This window comes from Pseudorca crassidens, chromosome 11 (assembly GCF_039906515.1).
Source record: "Pseudorca crassidens isolate mPseCra1 chromosome 11, mPseCra1.hap1, whole genome shotgun sequence".
Taxonomy (NCBI): Eukaryota; Metazoa; Chordata; class Mammalia; order Artiodactyla; family Delphinidae; genus Pseudorca; species Pseudorca crassidens.
The window spans coordinates 42,861,234-42,878,478 of record NC_090306.1 but is presented as its reverse complement, the minus strand read 5'-3'; the positions used below and the strand labels follow the sequence as shown (position 1 = coordinate 42,878,478).

The window sequence follows — 17,245 nt, the reverse complement described above, 5'->3', positions numbered from 1 at the left end:
CTTTCTTCCTTCCTTCCTTTCTTCCTTCCTCCCTGTCTCTTCATTTTTGAAGAAAAATTTCTTCCATGCTTCTAGCTACTTATACTGTAATGTGAGATGATATAATTTTGCCTTCTAATCTTTTTTTTTTTTTTTTTTTTTTTTTTTTTGCGCGTTACGCGAGCCTCTCACTGCCGTGGCCTCTCCCCTTGCGGAGCACAGGCTCCGGACGCGCAGGCTCAGCGGCCATGGCTCACGGGCCCAGCCGCTCCGCGGCATGTGGGATATTCCCGGACCGGGACCCGCGTCCCCTGCATCGGCAGGCGGACTCCCAACCACCGCGCCACCAGGAAGCCCTGCCTTCTAATCTTTTGCCTGATAATTTTCCCTACTATAACATTCAGAGGTGTATCATTCAGAATCCTTGGAGGAAACATTGCATACTCAAATGGGAAACTGAAGATAATATAATGAAAGGGATATTCATAAAGGTGTGGACAGAGTCATGAAGTATCTACAAGTGTGGTGAAGCATTCAGTCTGGCATCAGTGGGGAGTCATCAGAGGTGCTAACTCCTAGGCCTGAAGGGACAAGGGAAGGAAGGATTACAAGAATTCAAGGGAGCTGCAACTGTGTCTAGTTGAAAAAGAGGGCTACCCAACAGGGTCTGTGGCCTCTGGTAGCCCCATGAGTGAGCCCAGGAGAGACGACAGAAGAACTGCCAATTTAATCCACAAAATCATGAGAAATAATACATTGTTATTGTTTTAAACCACCAAGTTTTGATATAGTTTGTTATGCAACAGTCGATAACATACATCAGCAGGGAGGTGAAGCCTTTCTCTACCAAAACTGTGGAAAACCAAGAATCTCTGAAGACCTGTAAAATGGAACCCATCATTTCAATGGAAAATGTTTTCACTTTTCATAGAGATAATTAAAACAGTTTTCTGGGAGCATTTCATCTTTATTTTATCTCAGTTGTTTGAGACAGAGCAATGTATGATGCTGTCATTAGAAATTTTATTCTAAGCTTATTTACCTAACATTAGGATAGTTTGCTTCCTTTATTTTATCCTATATTGGTGATCTTTGCATATCTGTGATTTTTAAAAATTAATTTATTATTTATTTATTTTTGGCTGCGTTGGGTCTTCGTTGCTGCATGCAGGCTTTCTCTAGTTGTGGCTAACGGGGGCTACTCTTCGTTGCGTTGCGCGGGCTTCTCATTGCGGTGGCTTCTCTTGCTGTGGAGCATGGCCTCTAGGCTCACAGGCTTCATTAGTTGTGGCACACGGGCTCAGTAGTTGTGGCTCACGGGCTTAGTTGCTCTGTGGCATGTGGGATCTTCCCAGGCCAGGGCTCCAACCCGTGTCCCTTGCATTGACAGGGGGATTCTTAACCACTGCGCCATCAGGGAAGTCCCTACCTCTGATCTTTACAAAGTAACCGTTTATGCCCTACCTTTTACGGTGACATATTTAACAAACAAATATCTTGGTCCCAAGATATGCAGGTCTTGTAGAGTGGCTCTGTAAAAATTTGTTCCTATTCTCTTTTACCTTTCTATACTATAGAGGGTGGAAAAGAAAATGCTAAAATTTCCAGGCTCTTTTGCAGGTAGAGATGGCCACATGATACAGTTCTGTTCAAGAAGACATAGGTGAAAATCTTCTGTGAGATCTTCTCATCCAGAAAAAACTACAAGAGAAAGCCTTTTGCCTTAGTCCTTTTGCCTTCTTCTTGATTGCAAACAAGAGAGTTAGAGGATGATTTAATAAAGAGATTATTTACAAAGGTGTGGGCAAGGTGTAGGGAAGCAAAAGGGATAGAACAACACCTCCGGGTTAGTATCAGAGAGGCTGTTATTACTGTAGGCCTGAAGGGTAAGGCAAGGGAATTACTGGAAACGGAACACTGAGAGCTGTCTGTGTTAGGGTTGGGGGAGTGCTTTGAGAGGTGCTGTGACCTTCAGTGTGGGAACAGAATTTCTCTTCCTTCCATTTGATCTTCTGTGAGTACTCCTCTTTGGCTGAACCCCCCTGGAATCCAAGGAGCAAGGTCTACCTCCTGGACACGGATCTGGGTGGAAAAGAGTAGAGAGTTAATGTGGAAAGACAAACAGCATAAAAGGCATCTATCAATATTATTTATCTTTATATCCTTAGTGTGCAAAACATGGTAAGACTGCCTGGTACAAAGTAGGAGATGAATGAACTTTTATTGAATTGAATCCAGTTCTTTGTTTTATCCTACAGTGCTTACAACCTAACCTGGAACTACCGCCAACCTCATTCAAGCCCAATAATCCAGCATAAAATCGCTGGTCTGCAAGGAACTTCCTTTACCCAGTAGAAAAGGTATTTGGGTTCCTTTCTGAGGCCAGATTAAGAAGTGGCTCTTTGGGGCTTCCCTGGTGGCGCAGTGGTTGAGAATCTGCCTGCTAATGCAGGGGACACGGGTTCGAGCCCTGGTCTGGGAGGATCCCACATGCCGCGGAGCAACTAGGCCTGTGAGCCACAACTACTGAGCCTGCGCGTCTGGAGACTGTGCTCCGCAACGAGAGGCCGCGATAGTGAGAGGCCCGTGCACCACGAAGAGTGGCCCCTGCTTGCCACAACTAGAGAAAGCCCTCGCACAGAAACAAAGACCCAACACAGCAAAAATAAATAAACAAATTAATAAACTCCTACCCCCAACATCTGAAAAAAAAAAGAAGTGGCTCTTTGGGGACTTCACTGGTGGCACAGTGATTAAGAATCTACCTGCCAATGCAGGGGACATGGGTTCGAGCCCTGGTCTGGGAAGATCCCCCGTGCCGCGGAGCAAATAAGTGTGTGAGCCACAACTACTGAGCCTGCGCTCTAGAGCCCGCGTTCCACAACTACTGAGCCTGTGAGCCACAACTACTGAAGCCCGTGTGCCTAGAGCCTGGCTCTGCAGCAAGAGAAGCCTCCGCAATTAGAAGCCCACGCACCAAGGAAGAGTAGCCCCAGCTTGCCGCAACTAGAGAAAGCCTGCGTGCAGCAAGGAAGACCCAATGCAGCCAAAAATAAATAAATAAATAAAAATTTTTTAAAAAGGTGGCTCTTTGAAACAACTTTTGTAGATCTGGACATTTTTAAATAATTAATTTTATTTTGGCTGTGTTGGGTCTTCGTTGCTGTGCGTGGGCTTTCTCTAGCTGCGAGGAGCAGGGGCTACTCTTTGTTGTCGTGCGCAGGCTTCTCACTATGGTGGCTTCTCTTGTTGTGGAGCATGGGCTCTAAGCACGCGGGCTTCAGTAGTTGTGGCACGTGGGCTCAGTAGTTGTGTCTCATGGGCTCTAGAGCGCAGGCTCAGTAGTTGTGGCGCCCGGGCTTAGTTGCTCTACAGCATGTGGGATCTTCCTGGACCAGGGCTCCAACCTGTGTCCCCTGCAATGGCAGGCAGATTCTCAACCACTGCGCCACCAGGGAAGCCCCAATCTGGACATTTTAAAGCATGAGATGGTTCTATAGTTTTATAAAGCCTGCCCTCTAATCCAGTCTAACTCCTACACACCCACCTCATCAGGGCCTTGCAAAAGAAACAACTTCTGTGTGCTACCTGTATGACTCTCAGTTTCTATAACTGAGAGAACAGTGATAATAGCTACCCATTACTCAAGTCTCAGGCACAAATGTTACCTCCTCAGCTTCCTAGGATGTCATATAAAAAAAGAGGAGTAACACCCCAGGTTACTCTCAGTAGGTTAGCCCACTCATGTCTTGTTTATTTTTTCTCATTGCAGTAATTACTTTTTTCTTTCTTTCTCTCTCTCTTTCGCTACTTTGGGTCTTAGTTGCAGCATGCAGGATCTTCATTGCGGCACATGGGGTCTTTTTTAGTTGCGGCATGAGGGATCTAGTTCCCTGACCAGGGATCAAACTGGGGCCCCCTGCATTGGGAGCATGGAGTCTTAACCACTGGACCACCACGGAGGTCCCTGCAGTTATTACTTTTTAACTGTAACTCATTTATTGTTTGCTTGTAGATTGTTGGTCTTCTCCCCCAAAATACTTGCTCCTTGTAAGCAAAGACCTTGTCCCTGTTGTTCATGGCTCTATTTTAAGCACCTGGAAGGGTGCCTGGGACACGGTGGTTGTGCGATAAATATTTGTTCATGAATGAATGAATAATGCAAATTAACAACCTCAGGCTGTGGAGAATATTAAATGAGATGACAATGAAATACACCTGGCACAAAGTAGCACTCTAAATCTAGGTTCCTTTCCTCTTTATCCTCCCTCACCTCCTGTATCCAATCCTTCAGCAAGCAAGCCAGCTTAACCTCAGCCTCAAAACATACACTGAATTCTCAGCTTCATTCATCTCTACTACTCTAGTCAAGCCACCCTCACCTCTCACCTGGACTACAAGTAACAGTCTCCTAGCTGATGTTCCTGCTTGCTCCACTTGCTCCTGTTTCTCTCAAACCCCAATCCATTCTCTACAGCCAGGGAGATCTTTTAGAAACACAATTCAGATCATGTCATGACCCAACTTACTTAGTAACATAATCAATAGCTTTCTAGGTACTTAGAATTAGTCCAAACTACTCTACATAGCCTGGCCCCTGCCATCCTCTTAGATTTCATCTGCTTTAGGCTAACTGGCTTTCTCTCTCTCTCTTTTCTGGATTTTAACAAATTTATTTCCACCCTAGCGCCATAGCACTGATGGATTCTTCTGTCTGAATCTTTTGCTAGCTGGCTCCTTACTGTCATTCAGACTTCAGCTTAAATGGGGCTTCTTTTGAAAGGAAGTGTCACTGATCTAAACTGGTTATTTCTTCTCACACTGCTCTATATAGCACTTAATACTATCTAACGCTTACTTGTTTAAGTTTGTTTCTTCCCAACTAGGTTTTAAGCTTTGTGAGGTCCGAGACCTCACCTGTCATGTTCTTCGCTCTATCGTCAAAGCTAGAGAAATGCCTAAAACATATAGTATACACTTATTAAATATTTGTTGAATAAATAAAACACTGTGATAATGATGACAGCTAAACCTCAGAGGACTTGGCCACAAATTCTAACAATTTTCCCAGGAATAAGTTTTGCAGTTCCGAAGTTAAATCCTGGAAGACTGGAAACCCGACAATAAAATATCTGGGGCTGAAGTCTGGGGGAATCGGAGGGAATATATTGCAACTTTGGCCTTTTTTAACCTACCCAAGGACGCCGGAGACCTTGCAAAAGGGAGGCCTAGAATCTTTTGACCAGAAAATCCAGCCCAGCCACAACGGATACTATCCATCCATGATTCTTTGCAGCCGCTTTTACTAGGTTGCAAAGGCGCAAACACCTCTAGGACCCCGGGTTCCTTTCTGTTTCTTTATGAATGAACCGGGTCTAGTCTGCGCACGCGCAGCTCCTGGTTCTCCCGCTCCACGTGAGGCCCGCCCTTTGCTTCAGCCAACGGCTCCGCCCCTATCCTTTCTAGTGGACCAATGGCGAGCGGCCTGGGGGGCGGAGCCCTGAGCGGCGCGGCAGTGTAGTTCCCCGGTCGCCCGGCTCCCTCGCCTTAGTCTTGCTGTGTTGTGATCACGTGGCCAGCTCCGGGCGCGGCGCTTGTTTTGGTTTCCCTCTATCTTGCCCCTGGCAGCTTCAGGGTGAGCGGCTTTCCTGTGCCGGTTGCTACACCTGCCTGCACTCGACTTTCTCTTCTTGGGGCTCTCTCAGCCCCAAGTTCTGCAAGCCCCTCGGGGCCGGTTCCTGCCATGCCGTTAGTTCGCTACAGGAAGGTGGTCATCCTCGGATACCGCTCCGTAGGTGAGTCTCGGTCTTGGGCAGAGCACGGATGCACCGCGGCTTTTTGGCCAGAGGAGGCGCACTGCCGCGGGTACACGACCCAGGGAGAAATGGTGGCATCCTTAGAACCAGCTTGTAGAGCGAGGATTGAAAGGTTGGAGTTGAAAAGGCTGGGGTGGTGGTAGTGTAGAAGGCTGCAGGAAGCTGGAGCATGTAAGAGTTAACGTGGGCTTTACTGCTGGATCACCGCGGTGGTCCTCAGCGTTACTCTGGGGGGTGGAGGTGGGGTTAGGATTTGATGGCGGGGGCGCGGTCTGGGTGGGGCAAGTCTCAGGTGCCCGGTGCAGGACTGACTGGGTCCTAAGGAATCCCGGATCTTCCCAGGGGTGGGGTGGGGTGGGGAAAGGCGGCGGGAAAGGCTTCCTGCGGCGCTACTGTATGCATCCGGTGGCCAAGGTGCAGCGACCCAGGGCGAAAAGAGGGTGAAGGTAGCCTAAGGGGAAGCATTGCATGGGGCATTCCCAGGCTAGGATGCTAATTTGGGGTCCCCTTTAGTCCAGGGCCACACAGCCCGAAAGGACAGAGGATGTGAATATGGATGGGTGATTTGGATAAAATTACCTCTGCTTCCCACAGGGAAGACATCTTTAGCACATCAATTTGTGGAGGGCGAGTTCCTGGAAGGCTATGATCCTACTGTGGAGAATAGTGAGTAGACTTCTCCCCTAGGGATTGGGTAGGGAAGGCTTGGGTGCCCCATCCAAGTCCATAGTTTGGGATTTTCCTGGTGCCAGAGGGATGATTTAATTAGACATTAAATCTAATCTCCTCTAGCAATCCTGTTCTGAGTGGAGCTAGAGTGTGGATTTTCCAAGATACTGAGTCCAGGATGGTGTATATGTAGACAATAAGAAGCCTAACATTGTCTCTCCAGGTTCCTGGAGAGCTCTCTAGACCTGGCCCATCTATGTCAATATATAGGGGCACAGATTGCTAGTCCTACAAGGCACCTCACAGTCAAGTTTTCTTTTCTTTTCAGCTTACAGCAAGATAGTGACTCTTGGCAAAGATGAGTTTCACCTACACCTGGTGGACACAGCAGGGCAGGTACCAGTTTGGGGTAGGGTATCTAAATGTGGCAGTTCAGTCCTGGGAGATGAAGTCTGGTAGCCTCTGAGGCTCATCTGTAAAGCAGGATTAAAAGAAAAGCATTTTAGCAGCATTTCAGTGTGCAGCGCTGATTGGAGCTACTCTGTTAATACTTGTTGAACAGAAGTGACTGGAGTAGGGAGTGCCACAGGGAGGGTCCCCAGGATACAGCCCACCAACCTTGGCTATCTGAGTGCTGTGGATCTAGGTATTGATGTTTCTATTTCTTGTCAGGATGAGTACAGCATTCTGCCCTATTCATTCATCATTGGGGTCCATGGTTATGTGCTTGTGTATTCTGTCACCTCTCTGCATAGGTAAGTGACCAAGGTTGTGAGTGGGAGACTTGGGAGGATCTGAGGGCTGTCCCAGAATAAAGTTATAGATTCATTTCTTGTGTTTAAAGTTTCCAAGTCATTGAGAGTCTGTACCAAAAGCTACATGAAGGCCACGGGAAAACCCGGTATGTGGCTCTGGGGGATAAAGACATAGTGTGGACCCGAGGGGAGAGGGAGGACAGGGGCGTATTGATCCAAATTAAGGAGAAAGTCAGGACATAGATCCTGTCTGGTTTGATGGGGAGTTGTCCAGCTCTGATTTGAAGGAGGTTGGGGTCCATGGGGAACAGAGGGGCTCCTGTAGTAACTGCTGTTTCCTCCCAGGCTGCCAGTGGTGCTGGTGGGGAACAAGGCAGATCTCTCACCAGACAGGTAAGGAAATCTCTGTAGCTTAAGGCGAAGGAAAGTGAGCTGGACTAGGAATGCGCCAGGGTCTTGTCGTGGCTCTGCCACTGATTCGAACCAGTCATTTTACCTCTTCATTTCTAACTTGAAGGGTAAGACAAAACAACCCTTCTATTTCAAAAACTATCATTTCATATTTCAAGTCTCAGTCCTAGGCTCCTGTAAAGATTTTGCAGAGAACATGGGGCCATTGCTGTCCTTCATTTTCATGTCCCAAATTTGCTTCTAGGGAGGTCCAGGCTGTTGAGGGGAAGAAGCTGGCAGAGTCCTGGGGTGCGACATTTATGGAGTCATCTGCTCGAGATAAGCAGGTGCTGGGCCTGAAGATTAGGAAGGTGGTGGCGGTAGCAGTGTTATGGCACTGCTTGGTGGTGGGGATGGTGGGGGAATGGGGTGTTCACCTCAGAGTTGGGTGGTATTGGCAGTGAACTAAACGATTTTTTTTTGCCCTGAATCCTTATGCCTTGCAGCTGACTCAAGGCATCTTCACCAAAGTCATCCAGGAGATTGCTCGGGTAGAGAATTCATATGGGCAAGAGCGCCGCTGCCATCTCATGTGAGCCCTTGAGCATGGGGTAGCTGCCTTGATTCTGCCCCTGGCACTTGCCAGGCTCCAGTGGGGGCTTGGGGAGGGCAGGCCCTCAGGACTTCACGGGTTTGTTCGGTTGCCAGCTGTGTCCCTTGCCCTCTGGGCACACAGTGTGGTACCCTCATGTTTGCACACTTACCTGGGCTCCAGTGGCCTGGTTGTCGATGTTTACAAAGAGGCAAGGATGTCTCATGGGCACTGTCCTCTAGCTCTGTTTTTGCTAAATAAATGAATTGTTATAACCTATGGAGTTGGGATATGAGTCCTGGGCATTGTTTATTCAGGACCCAGTCTCCTATGTAGGTTTTGGGTGTCGGCTGGGTGAGGGGAGCTGGGGACTCCTGAAGTGGAGACGGCTTCCTGGAGTGACAATGTATATATGCAAATAAACTGATTAATCTTTTTGTAGTTGGCTTCTCTGTATCTGGGGAGAGCTCAGGGCCAATGTCTCCTTTTCTAAGGAGTGATGACCATGGCCTTTGGTAGAGAATCTTTCCTCCTACCTTGTTCCTATTCCTTACCCCTCACTCAGTCAGGACCATTACCCTAAGACTTACTACTTATCTTTCCCACCTTTCTTTTCGACTCTTCTCCTATACAGGTAACCTATTGACTGCCACTCCCATCCAAATTTGTAGGCTCTCACAATCCCCTTAACTACAGAAACACCACCCTCTAGTGGCCGGCTGCCACATGCTGACATAGCTTCCCTTGCGGGGCCTTGGCATTTGCTGGAACTCAGAGAGGATAGGGTTTGGGTGGAGGAAGAAAGACCCTTGTTCCTAATGATGTAAGAATTGTGAAGTAGTGTGAAGGCAGGGACTAAAGAGTTATGATGATTTCAGCTTTTTAAGAGTTGAATAAAGTAAGAAATAATGCCCCTGCTCAATCCCCACTCCCCGCTCTCCATCTCCTCAAGTGCCTTTCATTAAAGTGGATGTTCTTTGCTCCTTTCATACCTTTCACACCTTTGGAGTTGTGCTGCCTTTTTTGGTTTCAAAGGCTATTGCTTCTGCTCTTTCTGATTGACCGGCCAGCTCGGTAGGAGGATGGGTTTGGCTAGGAAAATTTGGTCCTACCTGCCTCTACCCGCGACCCCTCCCCAGTAGCCCTAGGGCCTAACTGGCCTAATACCTCCTCCAAGGACTTATAAGGGTTACCTGAATGGTATCCTTCACAGGAAGGGCATAGAGTTCTCCTGCCAGCTGGGGATGCACTCCTGCCAACTCTGTCAATGCACTTAGTTGGGGAAAATGGACAAAATTTAGGTGTGATTTTTAGCTGTGACCTTGTTATTGCCTGGCTCCAGGCTAGTTGGGCTTACAGTTGGGGATGATGGTTTGTCATGCTGGTTTTCAAAAGTCCTGCCAGCTGCTTTTGCATCTCTGATCTAGAATCTAAAAAGAATTAAGGGCTGCAGGAAGGAGCATATTCCAAAGAGCAATCTCTCGGGGGCTTAGGAGTCTCTTTAGGGTTGTAAACACCCTCTCTCCCTACACTAAAATTAGGTCCTTTTATGCATCTGACTTGGAATTCTCAATAAGGGTACCTACACTCCTGCTGTTATTTCCATGAGGTCTGAGATAGAATAACAAATGTCTGAGGTTTTCTGGAAGTGTATCAAACAATCTCAAGGCCTGATAGTAGTAAAGAATAGTGGTTAATGGCTGGGTTAAAAGAGTAAAAGAGTTACTCTTCCACTTAGCTGTGTGACCTTGGGCAGACACTTAACCTCTCTGAACCTCTCTCAGTTTCTCATTTATGAAGTGTAGTTAAACCTTCCTCATAGGACTGATGTGAGAATTAAACTGAAGTGATTTATGAAATACTTAGCATAGGTCCTCATACATAATAAACCCTTAAGAAATAGTGGCTATTGTGTTATTTGAGGTCTTTCTGGTGAGGGTCTGCCTCTGGGTGCAGAGTAGGGAGAGGCCTTCTATTTTCCAACTTCTGACTCTTGGTGAACTTATTCCACTATAGCTGGGACAGGTGTGGGGTCAGTGCTGGACTTTTTTGCTGAAATAGACCTGAATGGTCAGTGAAGAGCATATGTCAGTGTGTGGCTAGCACAGGACATATCTGATCCCTCCTATGACTCTGGCCAGTAGGGATTTAGGTCTCCTGCACTGTCCAATATGTAAGCCGCAAGTCACATATTACTATTTAATTTAGTTTTAAAATCAACTAAAATTAAAAGTTCCTCAGTTGCACCACCTACATTTCAAAGTGCTCAATAGCTACATGTGGCTAAACCATATTAGATAGTGTGTAGTGCATTTCCATCATTGCAGAAAGTTCTATTGGGCAGCACTGTAAAAACCCTTTCCCACAAAACCAGCCCTGCACCTGATTTGCCTGCCTCTTTCTCCACATCTTAAAAAAAATAATAATAAAATAAATATATATGAATACACACACATATCCCAGGAAAAACATGGCCATTGTTTTGCATCATGCATGGCTCAACTTCTCACTTCATGTGGTTTGTTGAGCAATTTTACCTATTTCAGTCTCAATCTCTTCATCTGTAACATGGACAGAATTACATGTAATTCATAACGAGGGTGAGTAATAACTAAGAATATATAAAGTATCTAGCACATTTGTTAATTTGTCTCCTCCTGTCCATCCCGTGGATAGAGTTAATGCAGAGAAGTCATTTCCAATCCCTTCTCATCCAGACTAATGGGGGGGGGGGGTCTGTATACTGGGATCTTGTCCAGAATAACAGTACTCCGGCCAGGTAGCAGCAAGGCTACAAGTTACATGCTCTCTAAAAAGGGGTTACATGTTTACTAAGAAGGGGGACACAGGCCCTGAAGATTAGGAAAGAAGGACTGGGTCTGGGGGTGGGAGCACCCGGCAAAGGAGGGGAAACTCTACATTTATGTTTTGATGGGGGAGGTGATTGTGGGGGCACTAACAGTCCTCTTTCCTCTCGAGGGGATTTGAGAGTCAGAAGGAACGACTAGGGACTCGTTCCGTTTTTCTTCAGGCCCCCGAACGTGGCAGGAACCCACCCTTTGCAGCGCCAGGCGCCGTGCCTCACTTTCTCCATTTGCGGACTCCAGTTCCCAGGATGCAGAGCAGCGGCCAACCTCCTGGCTCTTCTTCCATCCCCCTCCCGGGAAAGATTGCTCCTGGTCAAGGAAAGGGGCAGCTGGAGTTTCAGGGGCCGATAACTCCAGGGAAACGGAATTAGAAAGTGCACGGAGTCCTAGTTCTACTAGCCGGGCGGTAAAGGAAGCAGTTCTAGGGCCGGGGCGAAGAGGAAGGGGGCTTCTTTCCCACGTGTCTGCACAGCGGCTGGCCCGGCGCAGTCGGGGTTAACCCGTGGCGGAGGGATCCCTTAGCGTGTGCGTAGAACTGCAGAGTCACAGCCTTTCCTCCGAGAGGGCCGGATCCCTCCGCCGCTCCGCTCCAACACAAAATAGGGCCGCGTCTTCTCCTTTCTCCCCCTTCTGGAGTGGGGTTCACCAGGCAAAAGGGCCACCCGGATCTCGCGCCGGAGGCTTCCTGAATCTCCACGACCATTGCCGAGATCTCGGGCCAGGAAATAGCCCCTTCGCAGGAACCACCCTACCGGCCGAACAGGAGGCGGAGGGGGGGGGAGGCGGAGCGGCGCCGCGCTGCACTACTTTCCTCTCCGGTTGCAAATGGCTGCCTCGTTCCCCACTTTCCGCTCAGTTTCCTGACCCCCCGGCGCCGGGAGCCGGGGTTGGGCCATGCACCTCTAGGCCCCCCGCGATCGCAGCCAGCCGGGGGTCGAGGGGGTGCCGCCGATCAGAGCCGGCCAGGCCGGGGGCGGGGCAGCTCCCGAGGCCAGAGGGGAAGGGAGGCGAGCGCAGGGCCCGGAGCGGCCGGAGGGGAGCGGGCAGAGGGCTCGCACCGCCCGCCCCTTCCTCTTCCTCGCCCACCTACCCTCCTCCCTTCCCCGGGGGGAGCAGAAGGTGGGGGGCTCGAAGCCGCCGAGGGCGAGCGCTCGGGGTCGAGGAGCCCGGCGCTGGGGTGTGTGTCAGGTTCAGCTCCGCGGCCCCGCCGGCTCCGTGTCGCCGTAGCTCGCGCGGCCCCGGGGCGCCGGCCCGAGCGGGGAGAGGGGCTCGGCGCTCCTGCGAGGGTCTCACGTTCCATCCGGGCCCGGCGCGGGGCGGCGCGGCATTCCTTCCGGGCTGCTGGGGAGGCGCCTCGACGTTCCATCTGGAGAGCCTCGACGTTCCGCCCGAGCCCGGTGCGGGCGGCCGGGGCGCTGGCCCAGCCCTAGGACTGAGAGGCCGCCCGGCGACGCGGATGCGGATCCTGCTCGCCCAAGATCAAAGCCACCGGTGCTCTCTTTGTGTCCGCTCGGGATTCGCCGCCCAGGGGCTGTCCATGGAAACCTAAACTGCTGGAACCCGAGGCAGAGAACCCTTCTTTGGCTTCTTGCTTTTTTGGGGCGGGGGAGGGTGGCCACTCCGACCTGGATTTACCGTTCTTGGCCCCCCTAAGCCCCCCCGTGCGGGGGGCGGCTGTGATCGCTCTGGCGGTTGGAGGTCGGGGAGCGGCCCGGGCTCTGGCCATGTTCTCGGATGAGGATTTCTGGATCGCCCTGTGAAGAGGTGAGTGAAGTCCGCCCGGCCAGGGCCCAGAAAGGGTTGGACTGGGGGCATAGCCAGATGGACTATCTTGGCCGGAGCTGGCCTGTAGGTTGGAGAAAGGGGTGCCAGAGCTGAAGAGGGTTCCTTTGGCAGGGTCTGTCAAGGGAACCCGAGCCAGTCGCCAGAGCACAACCGAGGCCTGGTGTCCTGGGGTGTGCCTCTTTAAAGACTGGGGGGTTCAGGGAACCACGGGAGTTTGGGAACCTGGCCAGAAAGCCTCTCTGCCTGTTTATTTTTGTGTTGGGGGGAGCTCTACCAAACTAGGACCCAAGCCCTGATGCCAGCACCAATCCCAGTCAGCTGCTTCTCCTTCAGGGTTCCTTGTGGGCCTTGGGAATAGAACAACTTGGGAGCGGGGGTAGGGTGGCACTGCCAGGTCCGATTTACTGCCAGGTTGGACTTTAAGGTTGCTCTTGCCCATCCGGGCACTCAGAGCAGTCTTTGGGAGACTCAGGGAGCCCTAGATCCTTCACTGGGCCTTATTTCACTGTGCAACGAGGAGAGTGTGTGGAAACTGACCATTGTGATGAAGGGGTGGCTGGGGCAAGAAGGAGGCGGGGCTGGGGGCAGCTGTGGCCTTGCTGTTCAACTTTCAACTACCCCTGCCTGGCAGAGTGACCCTAGCGAGGCCTAGTGCTGTCTTAGCCTGCTTTGCCTCCCCTCCTCTCCGGATGGACATAATCTCTAGGGGATTATAGAGGAGGCCGTTGAGATTTGCTCCCTGCGAATGTGGGCTGCAAAAAAATGGCTTTTGTCTCCCGCTTTCTCTGGGCCTGGTGTGGAGAGCTGGTTGCCCATAAGTCCCTGGCCGGTCTTGCAGGCCCCTCCCAGACCTCTCCAACCTTTTTAAATCAGGGAATGTTAACTGGTCCTCTGATCCTGTCCCAACTCTGCAGAATAGGGGGGCCTATATCTCTTTGGAGGAGAAGTGACCTGAGCAGAGCTGTGTCTGCTGAAGCCAATGTTTTCAGCCCTGGCAGGAGGTGTTGGGGAGAATGGTGTGTATGTGACTGCACGAAGGGTGCAGCGTGAGCCTCATGCCTCTGACCCTGGGCTGGGACAGCCCCTCTCACAGCTGTCATGCTGCCCAGCAGGGATTTGGCTGGTGTATTTTGCTCCCTCACTCTACTCCCTCCACCATATGAGGGCTAGACCTCTTTGAGCCTGGTCTTGGAAAGGAGAAAATAGGGATTTGCCCTTGAAAGATTTCTGGGTGGTAATCCTGAGGTGAGAGGTGGCACAGGGGTGCCGGAATGAGGCTAGCTGTCGCCCATGCTGTCTGCCCTTGCCTCCTGTGGAGGGCCTCTCCTGTTGTCTGTCCCTGAAGAACTTCCTTAGGAGATACCTCTCCTTATTAGCTGTGGCTGACCCTAGGATGACCCAGGGGGCAGTCCGGAGGGTCTACAGGGCCACTGTTGCCATTTGGATTCTTCCCTGGAGGGCCAACCCAAAATGGGGGTGGGGAGAGGTGTGGTTTGAGTCTCAGGCTGGGAACCAGGAAGTCCTGAGTCCTAGAGAAGAGCTGTTCACTCAAGGGCCTGCTTCAGCCTTTCACCTCTCCAAGCCTCCATTTCCCCTTTGGCTGGGAAAATGGAGTTAAAGCTCTTGGTCTGGGATGGAGGCAGGGAGGAAAGTGGGTTGAGATGAATCCCTGCTTTTTTCCTTGCTGTTCTGGGCCTCTTTGGCCTAGGATTAAGGGGACCCACCATGGTTTTACTCCCTAGATCTGTATTTCTCTGGGATCCCTAGTTCCCCTGAGGAAGCCTGGCCAGGCGTTACCCCAGTGTAGATCCAGGGAAAAAACCCTTGGTGTGGATGTGTGGTTTCTGGCTGTGAATGATGGGACAGGGGAACCTATGGTCTTTATTTGTTTAGATCTGTTTAAGGAGGGGCCTGACAACTGCTACTCAGCATTGGGGTGCAGGCGCTAGACTGCAGGGTAGTGAAATAGGGCTTCTTGGAAGTGCCTCTAGATTCTTTTTCCTCAGCTTGGAGGACACTCAACCCTTTGCTTGTCTCTCATCTACCATGGTGCCATGAATGAGGCTGCCGCTTTGGAGGATGTTGGTACTGATTCCCAAGGCTAGACGAAGGTGGTTTCTGTAGCTCCCTGAGCAGTGCCAGCATTACCAGCTTGAGAGGGCTGCGCTTGGGGGAGGGCGGAGGAATTTGTCCCTCTGGCCTTGTGTGAGGCAGTCCTCCTCCCACCCACTGCACTATCACTGTTGCTTTTCATTTCTTGATGTTTGTGACTCCTTTAGCCTTAACTTTGAGAGCACAACAGTTGGAAGATCTTGGCGGCATTTAGTGGTAAGGTACAGCAAAAGTTGCACACATTTAGGAAACTTTGAAGCCTTCCGGGTGTGGTCAGGCCTTGGATAACTGAATAGGAAGAGGAGCCTGGCTGGTGCCCTGACCTCCAACCCCTAATTCACGTAGGAGGCTTCTAGGCGGCCCCTTGAAGTTCCAGAGCAGCTTTTCTGTGGGCTGGCTAGATGACCACCCTGCTTTCCTTTCAGGTGTGATTGTGTGGGTGTGATTGTGTGGGTGATTGTGTGGGATGCTATTGTCCTGGGAACTCTTAGACAGGAGGTGGGAAGTGGGAAAGGGCACTGGATCCTCTCTTTACCTCTTTGGTAAAGAGGTGATCTGGGAATAGAGGTAACAGGTATCAGGTGATATTTCACTTTCCCAATCTAGTAGAATCTAATAGTGTGAGGGGAAAAAAGTAAAGTAAAATTTCCCTTCCTGTGACATGTTACATGAGGCCCACTGCCAGTGTCTGGAAATGGAGTGTTAGCTCAGGGAAAGAGGACTGATAATGTGGTTCTTAGGTAATTGATTTATGGATCCTGGGCACCTTTGAGGGTTCCCCACTGTCTCATCTGCCCCAGTCACTCAACCCCCAGTGGCTGACTGGGGTATTTGGTTTGGGAAGAGAGGCTTGTCCTTACTAAGGTTGGTGTGGTTCTTCTGGTTAAACAAGAGGAGTGGAGAAGGTGAGAGATACAGTTCTCAAACTTTTATTTAGAGTTTTGTTTTAGGGATTCCCCTCTACCTTCTGTAGGAAAACTATACTCTGTTTCTCTGCTTAAGCCCCTACCCTTCCCACTAAGAGCTGTTTATACCTGTCCTTTTCTCCCTTCTTCTATAGGACCTCTTTCCTCTTCCTCAGCTCTGTAATTCTTATTCTTTACTTCTCTCTTTTTGGTACTGTGTTTAGTTTTATCTGAGGTTTGGGAAAATATACCCAAAGGTGTGGGTCTTGACCTTCTTAGGTATAACTTTAACGTGTTTCATTTGGCTCTGGGATAGGCAGGCATATCTTAGAAGAGGGGACCGTTACCCGCCACCCCCATAGTGTGTGTCGAAACCCTGCTTGACGGAAGAGGAAGGAAGCTACTTTGCTCTGTCCTGCCCCGTTTAGAACAGCTCCAAGTGGTGGTGTGCTTCCTGAGACTACAACTCCCAGCATGCCTAGCCTCAGGCCTGGCTACACATGCTCAGTAACTCTTAAGGCCCACTTCTGTTAACTACTAGGGACATCTGAGGAGGAAGGGCTGTTGGTGTTGCTAAGGGCAACGACCTCAGGCCTTCAGGCTGGATGAGATCCTGAGCTCAGTCATGGCAAGGGCCAGGGGGGTGGGCCTGGGTTGGATTTAGATGGGCAGTGGTGGAAATTGGGGAGTTTCTTCTGTTGTGATTGGGATGTTCTGGTTGAAACCAGTGGAGATGGGGGAGATCCATTCAGAGATAGGCTTTAGTTCCAGTAATGTGTTCTACGTCCTGCGAGACCCCAGGGAGAGGGACTTCGGCTGGACTCAGACTTCTTGTTATGACTGCCCCTGGGTTGGCACTGAAAGGCCTCTAGGATGGTAGCTGACTTAAGACCTGAGGAAAAAGTCCAAGGGATAGGGCCCACCAGAAGCCAAGAACTCAGTCGTGAGGCAAAGAGTGATACTGGATGTAGATTGTATGTGCTTCTAGTTGGATGCTGTTGTCCTGGGAACTCTTAGACAGGAGGTGGGAAGTGGGAAAGGGGACTGGATCCTCTCAGAATTCAGAGTAGGAGAAGATGGTATGTGTTTATCTGGGGAGGAGGTAGGCAGTGGGACAACGGTTGGGGAGAGGGACTTTCCTTGTCATTAGTGCAGGAATTTGTAGGTATGGCTTTGCTCTGATTTCTGTAGGGTCTAGATAACATTAGATGCCTTCTCCCTAGGATTTGGGGGAAAGTGTTTAGTGGGAAGACTTACTAGACAAATAGATATCTCTTGGGTCTGACAGGTCTCCCCGAGAGGGCCCTGCCCAGTCGGAGAGAGGGATGGACAGCCCGAAGCCGCCTGGTGAGGATAAAGATTCAGAACCAGCAGG

General features: G+C 50.2%; 2 protein-coding genes across 12 annotated transcripts in view; both read left to right on the top strand.

Moving 5' to 3' along the window:
• The first annotated feature begins 5,495 nt into the window (after positions 1–5,495).
• Positions 5,496–8,638, top strand: RHEBL1 (RHEB like 1). 2 transcript variants are annotated; one of them, XM_067698652.1, is made up of 8 exons: positions 5,496–5,774; positions 6,390–6,461; positions 6,793–6,860; positions 7,137–7,219; positions 7,309–7,365; positions 7,565–7,612; positions 7,875–7,956; positions 8,116–8,638. In XM_067698652.1, the coding sequence occupies exons 1-8, from the start codon at positions 5,723–5,725 to the stop codon at positions 8,203–8,205; spliced, it is 552 nt and encodes a 183-aa protein (XP_067554753.1). In that variant the 5' UTR covers positions 5,496–5,722; the 3' UTR covers positions 8,206–8,638. The 2 variants fall into 2 exon arrangements, with proteins under 2 accessions (XP_067554753.1, XP_067554754.1); XM_067698653.1 differs by lacking the exon at positions 7,309–7,365.
• A 2,715-nt stretch (positions 8,639–11,353) lies between these two features.
• The window catches only part of KMT2D (lysine methyltransferase 2D), a 39,750-nt gene continuing 33,858 nt past the window's right edge, over positions 11,354–17,245 (top strand). For 8 of the 10 annotated variants that reach the window (XM_067696399.1, XM_067696391.1, XM_067696397.1 and 5 more), the window contains exons 1-2: positions 11,354–12,832; positions 17,159–17,244. Coding sequence is in view for 8 of the 10 variants with exons in the window: in XM_067696391.1 (XP_067552492.1) it covers positions 17,196–17,244 (49 nt within the window). In the remaining 2 variants the exon portion in view is untranslated. Of the gene's footprint in view, position 17,245 lies in introns of all 10 variants that reach the window. The other 2 variants (XM_067696398.1, XM_067696390.1) reach the window with 1 other exon arrangement.

Bases quoted from the DNA above. Each gene is read 5' to 3' on its own strand.
- RHEBL1 (XM_067698652.1), top strand. From the start codon at position 5,723: ATGCCGTTAGTTCGCTACAGGAAGGTGGTCATCCTCGGATACCGCTCC. The intron at 7,220-7,308 runs GTAAGTGACCAA...TTGTGTTTAAAG, and splicing joins TCTGTCACCTCTCTGCATAG to TTTCCAAGTCATTGAGAGTC. The intron at 7,613-7,874 runs GTAAGGAAATCT...ATTTGCTTCTAG, and splicing joins GCAGATCTCTCACCAGACAG to GGAGGTCCAGGCTGTTGAGG.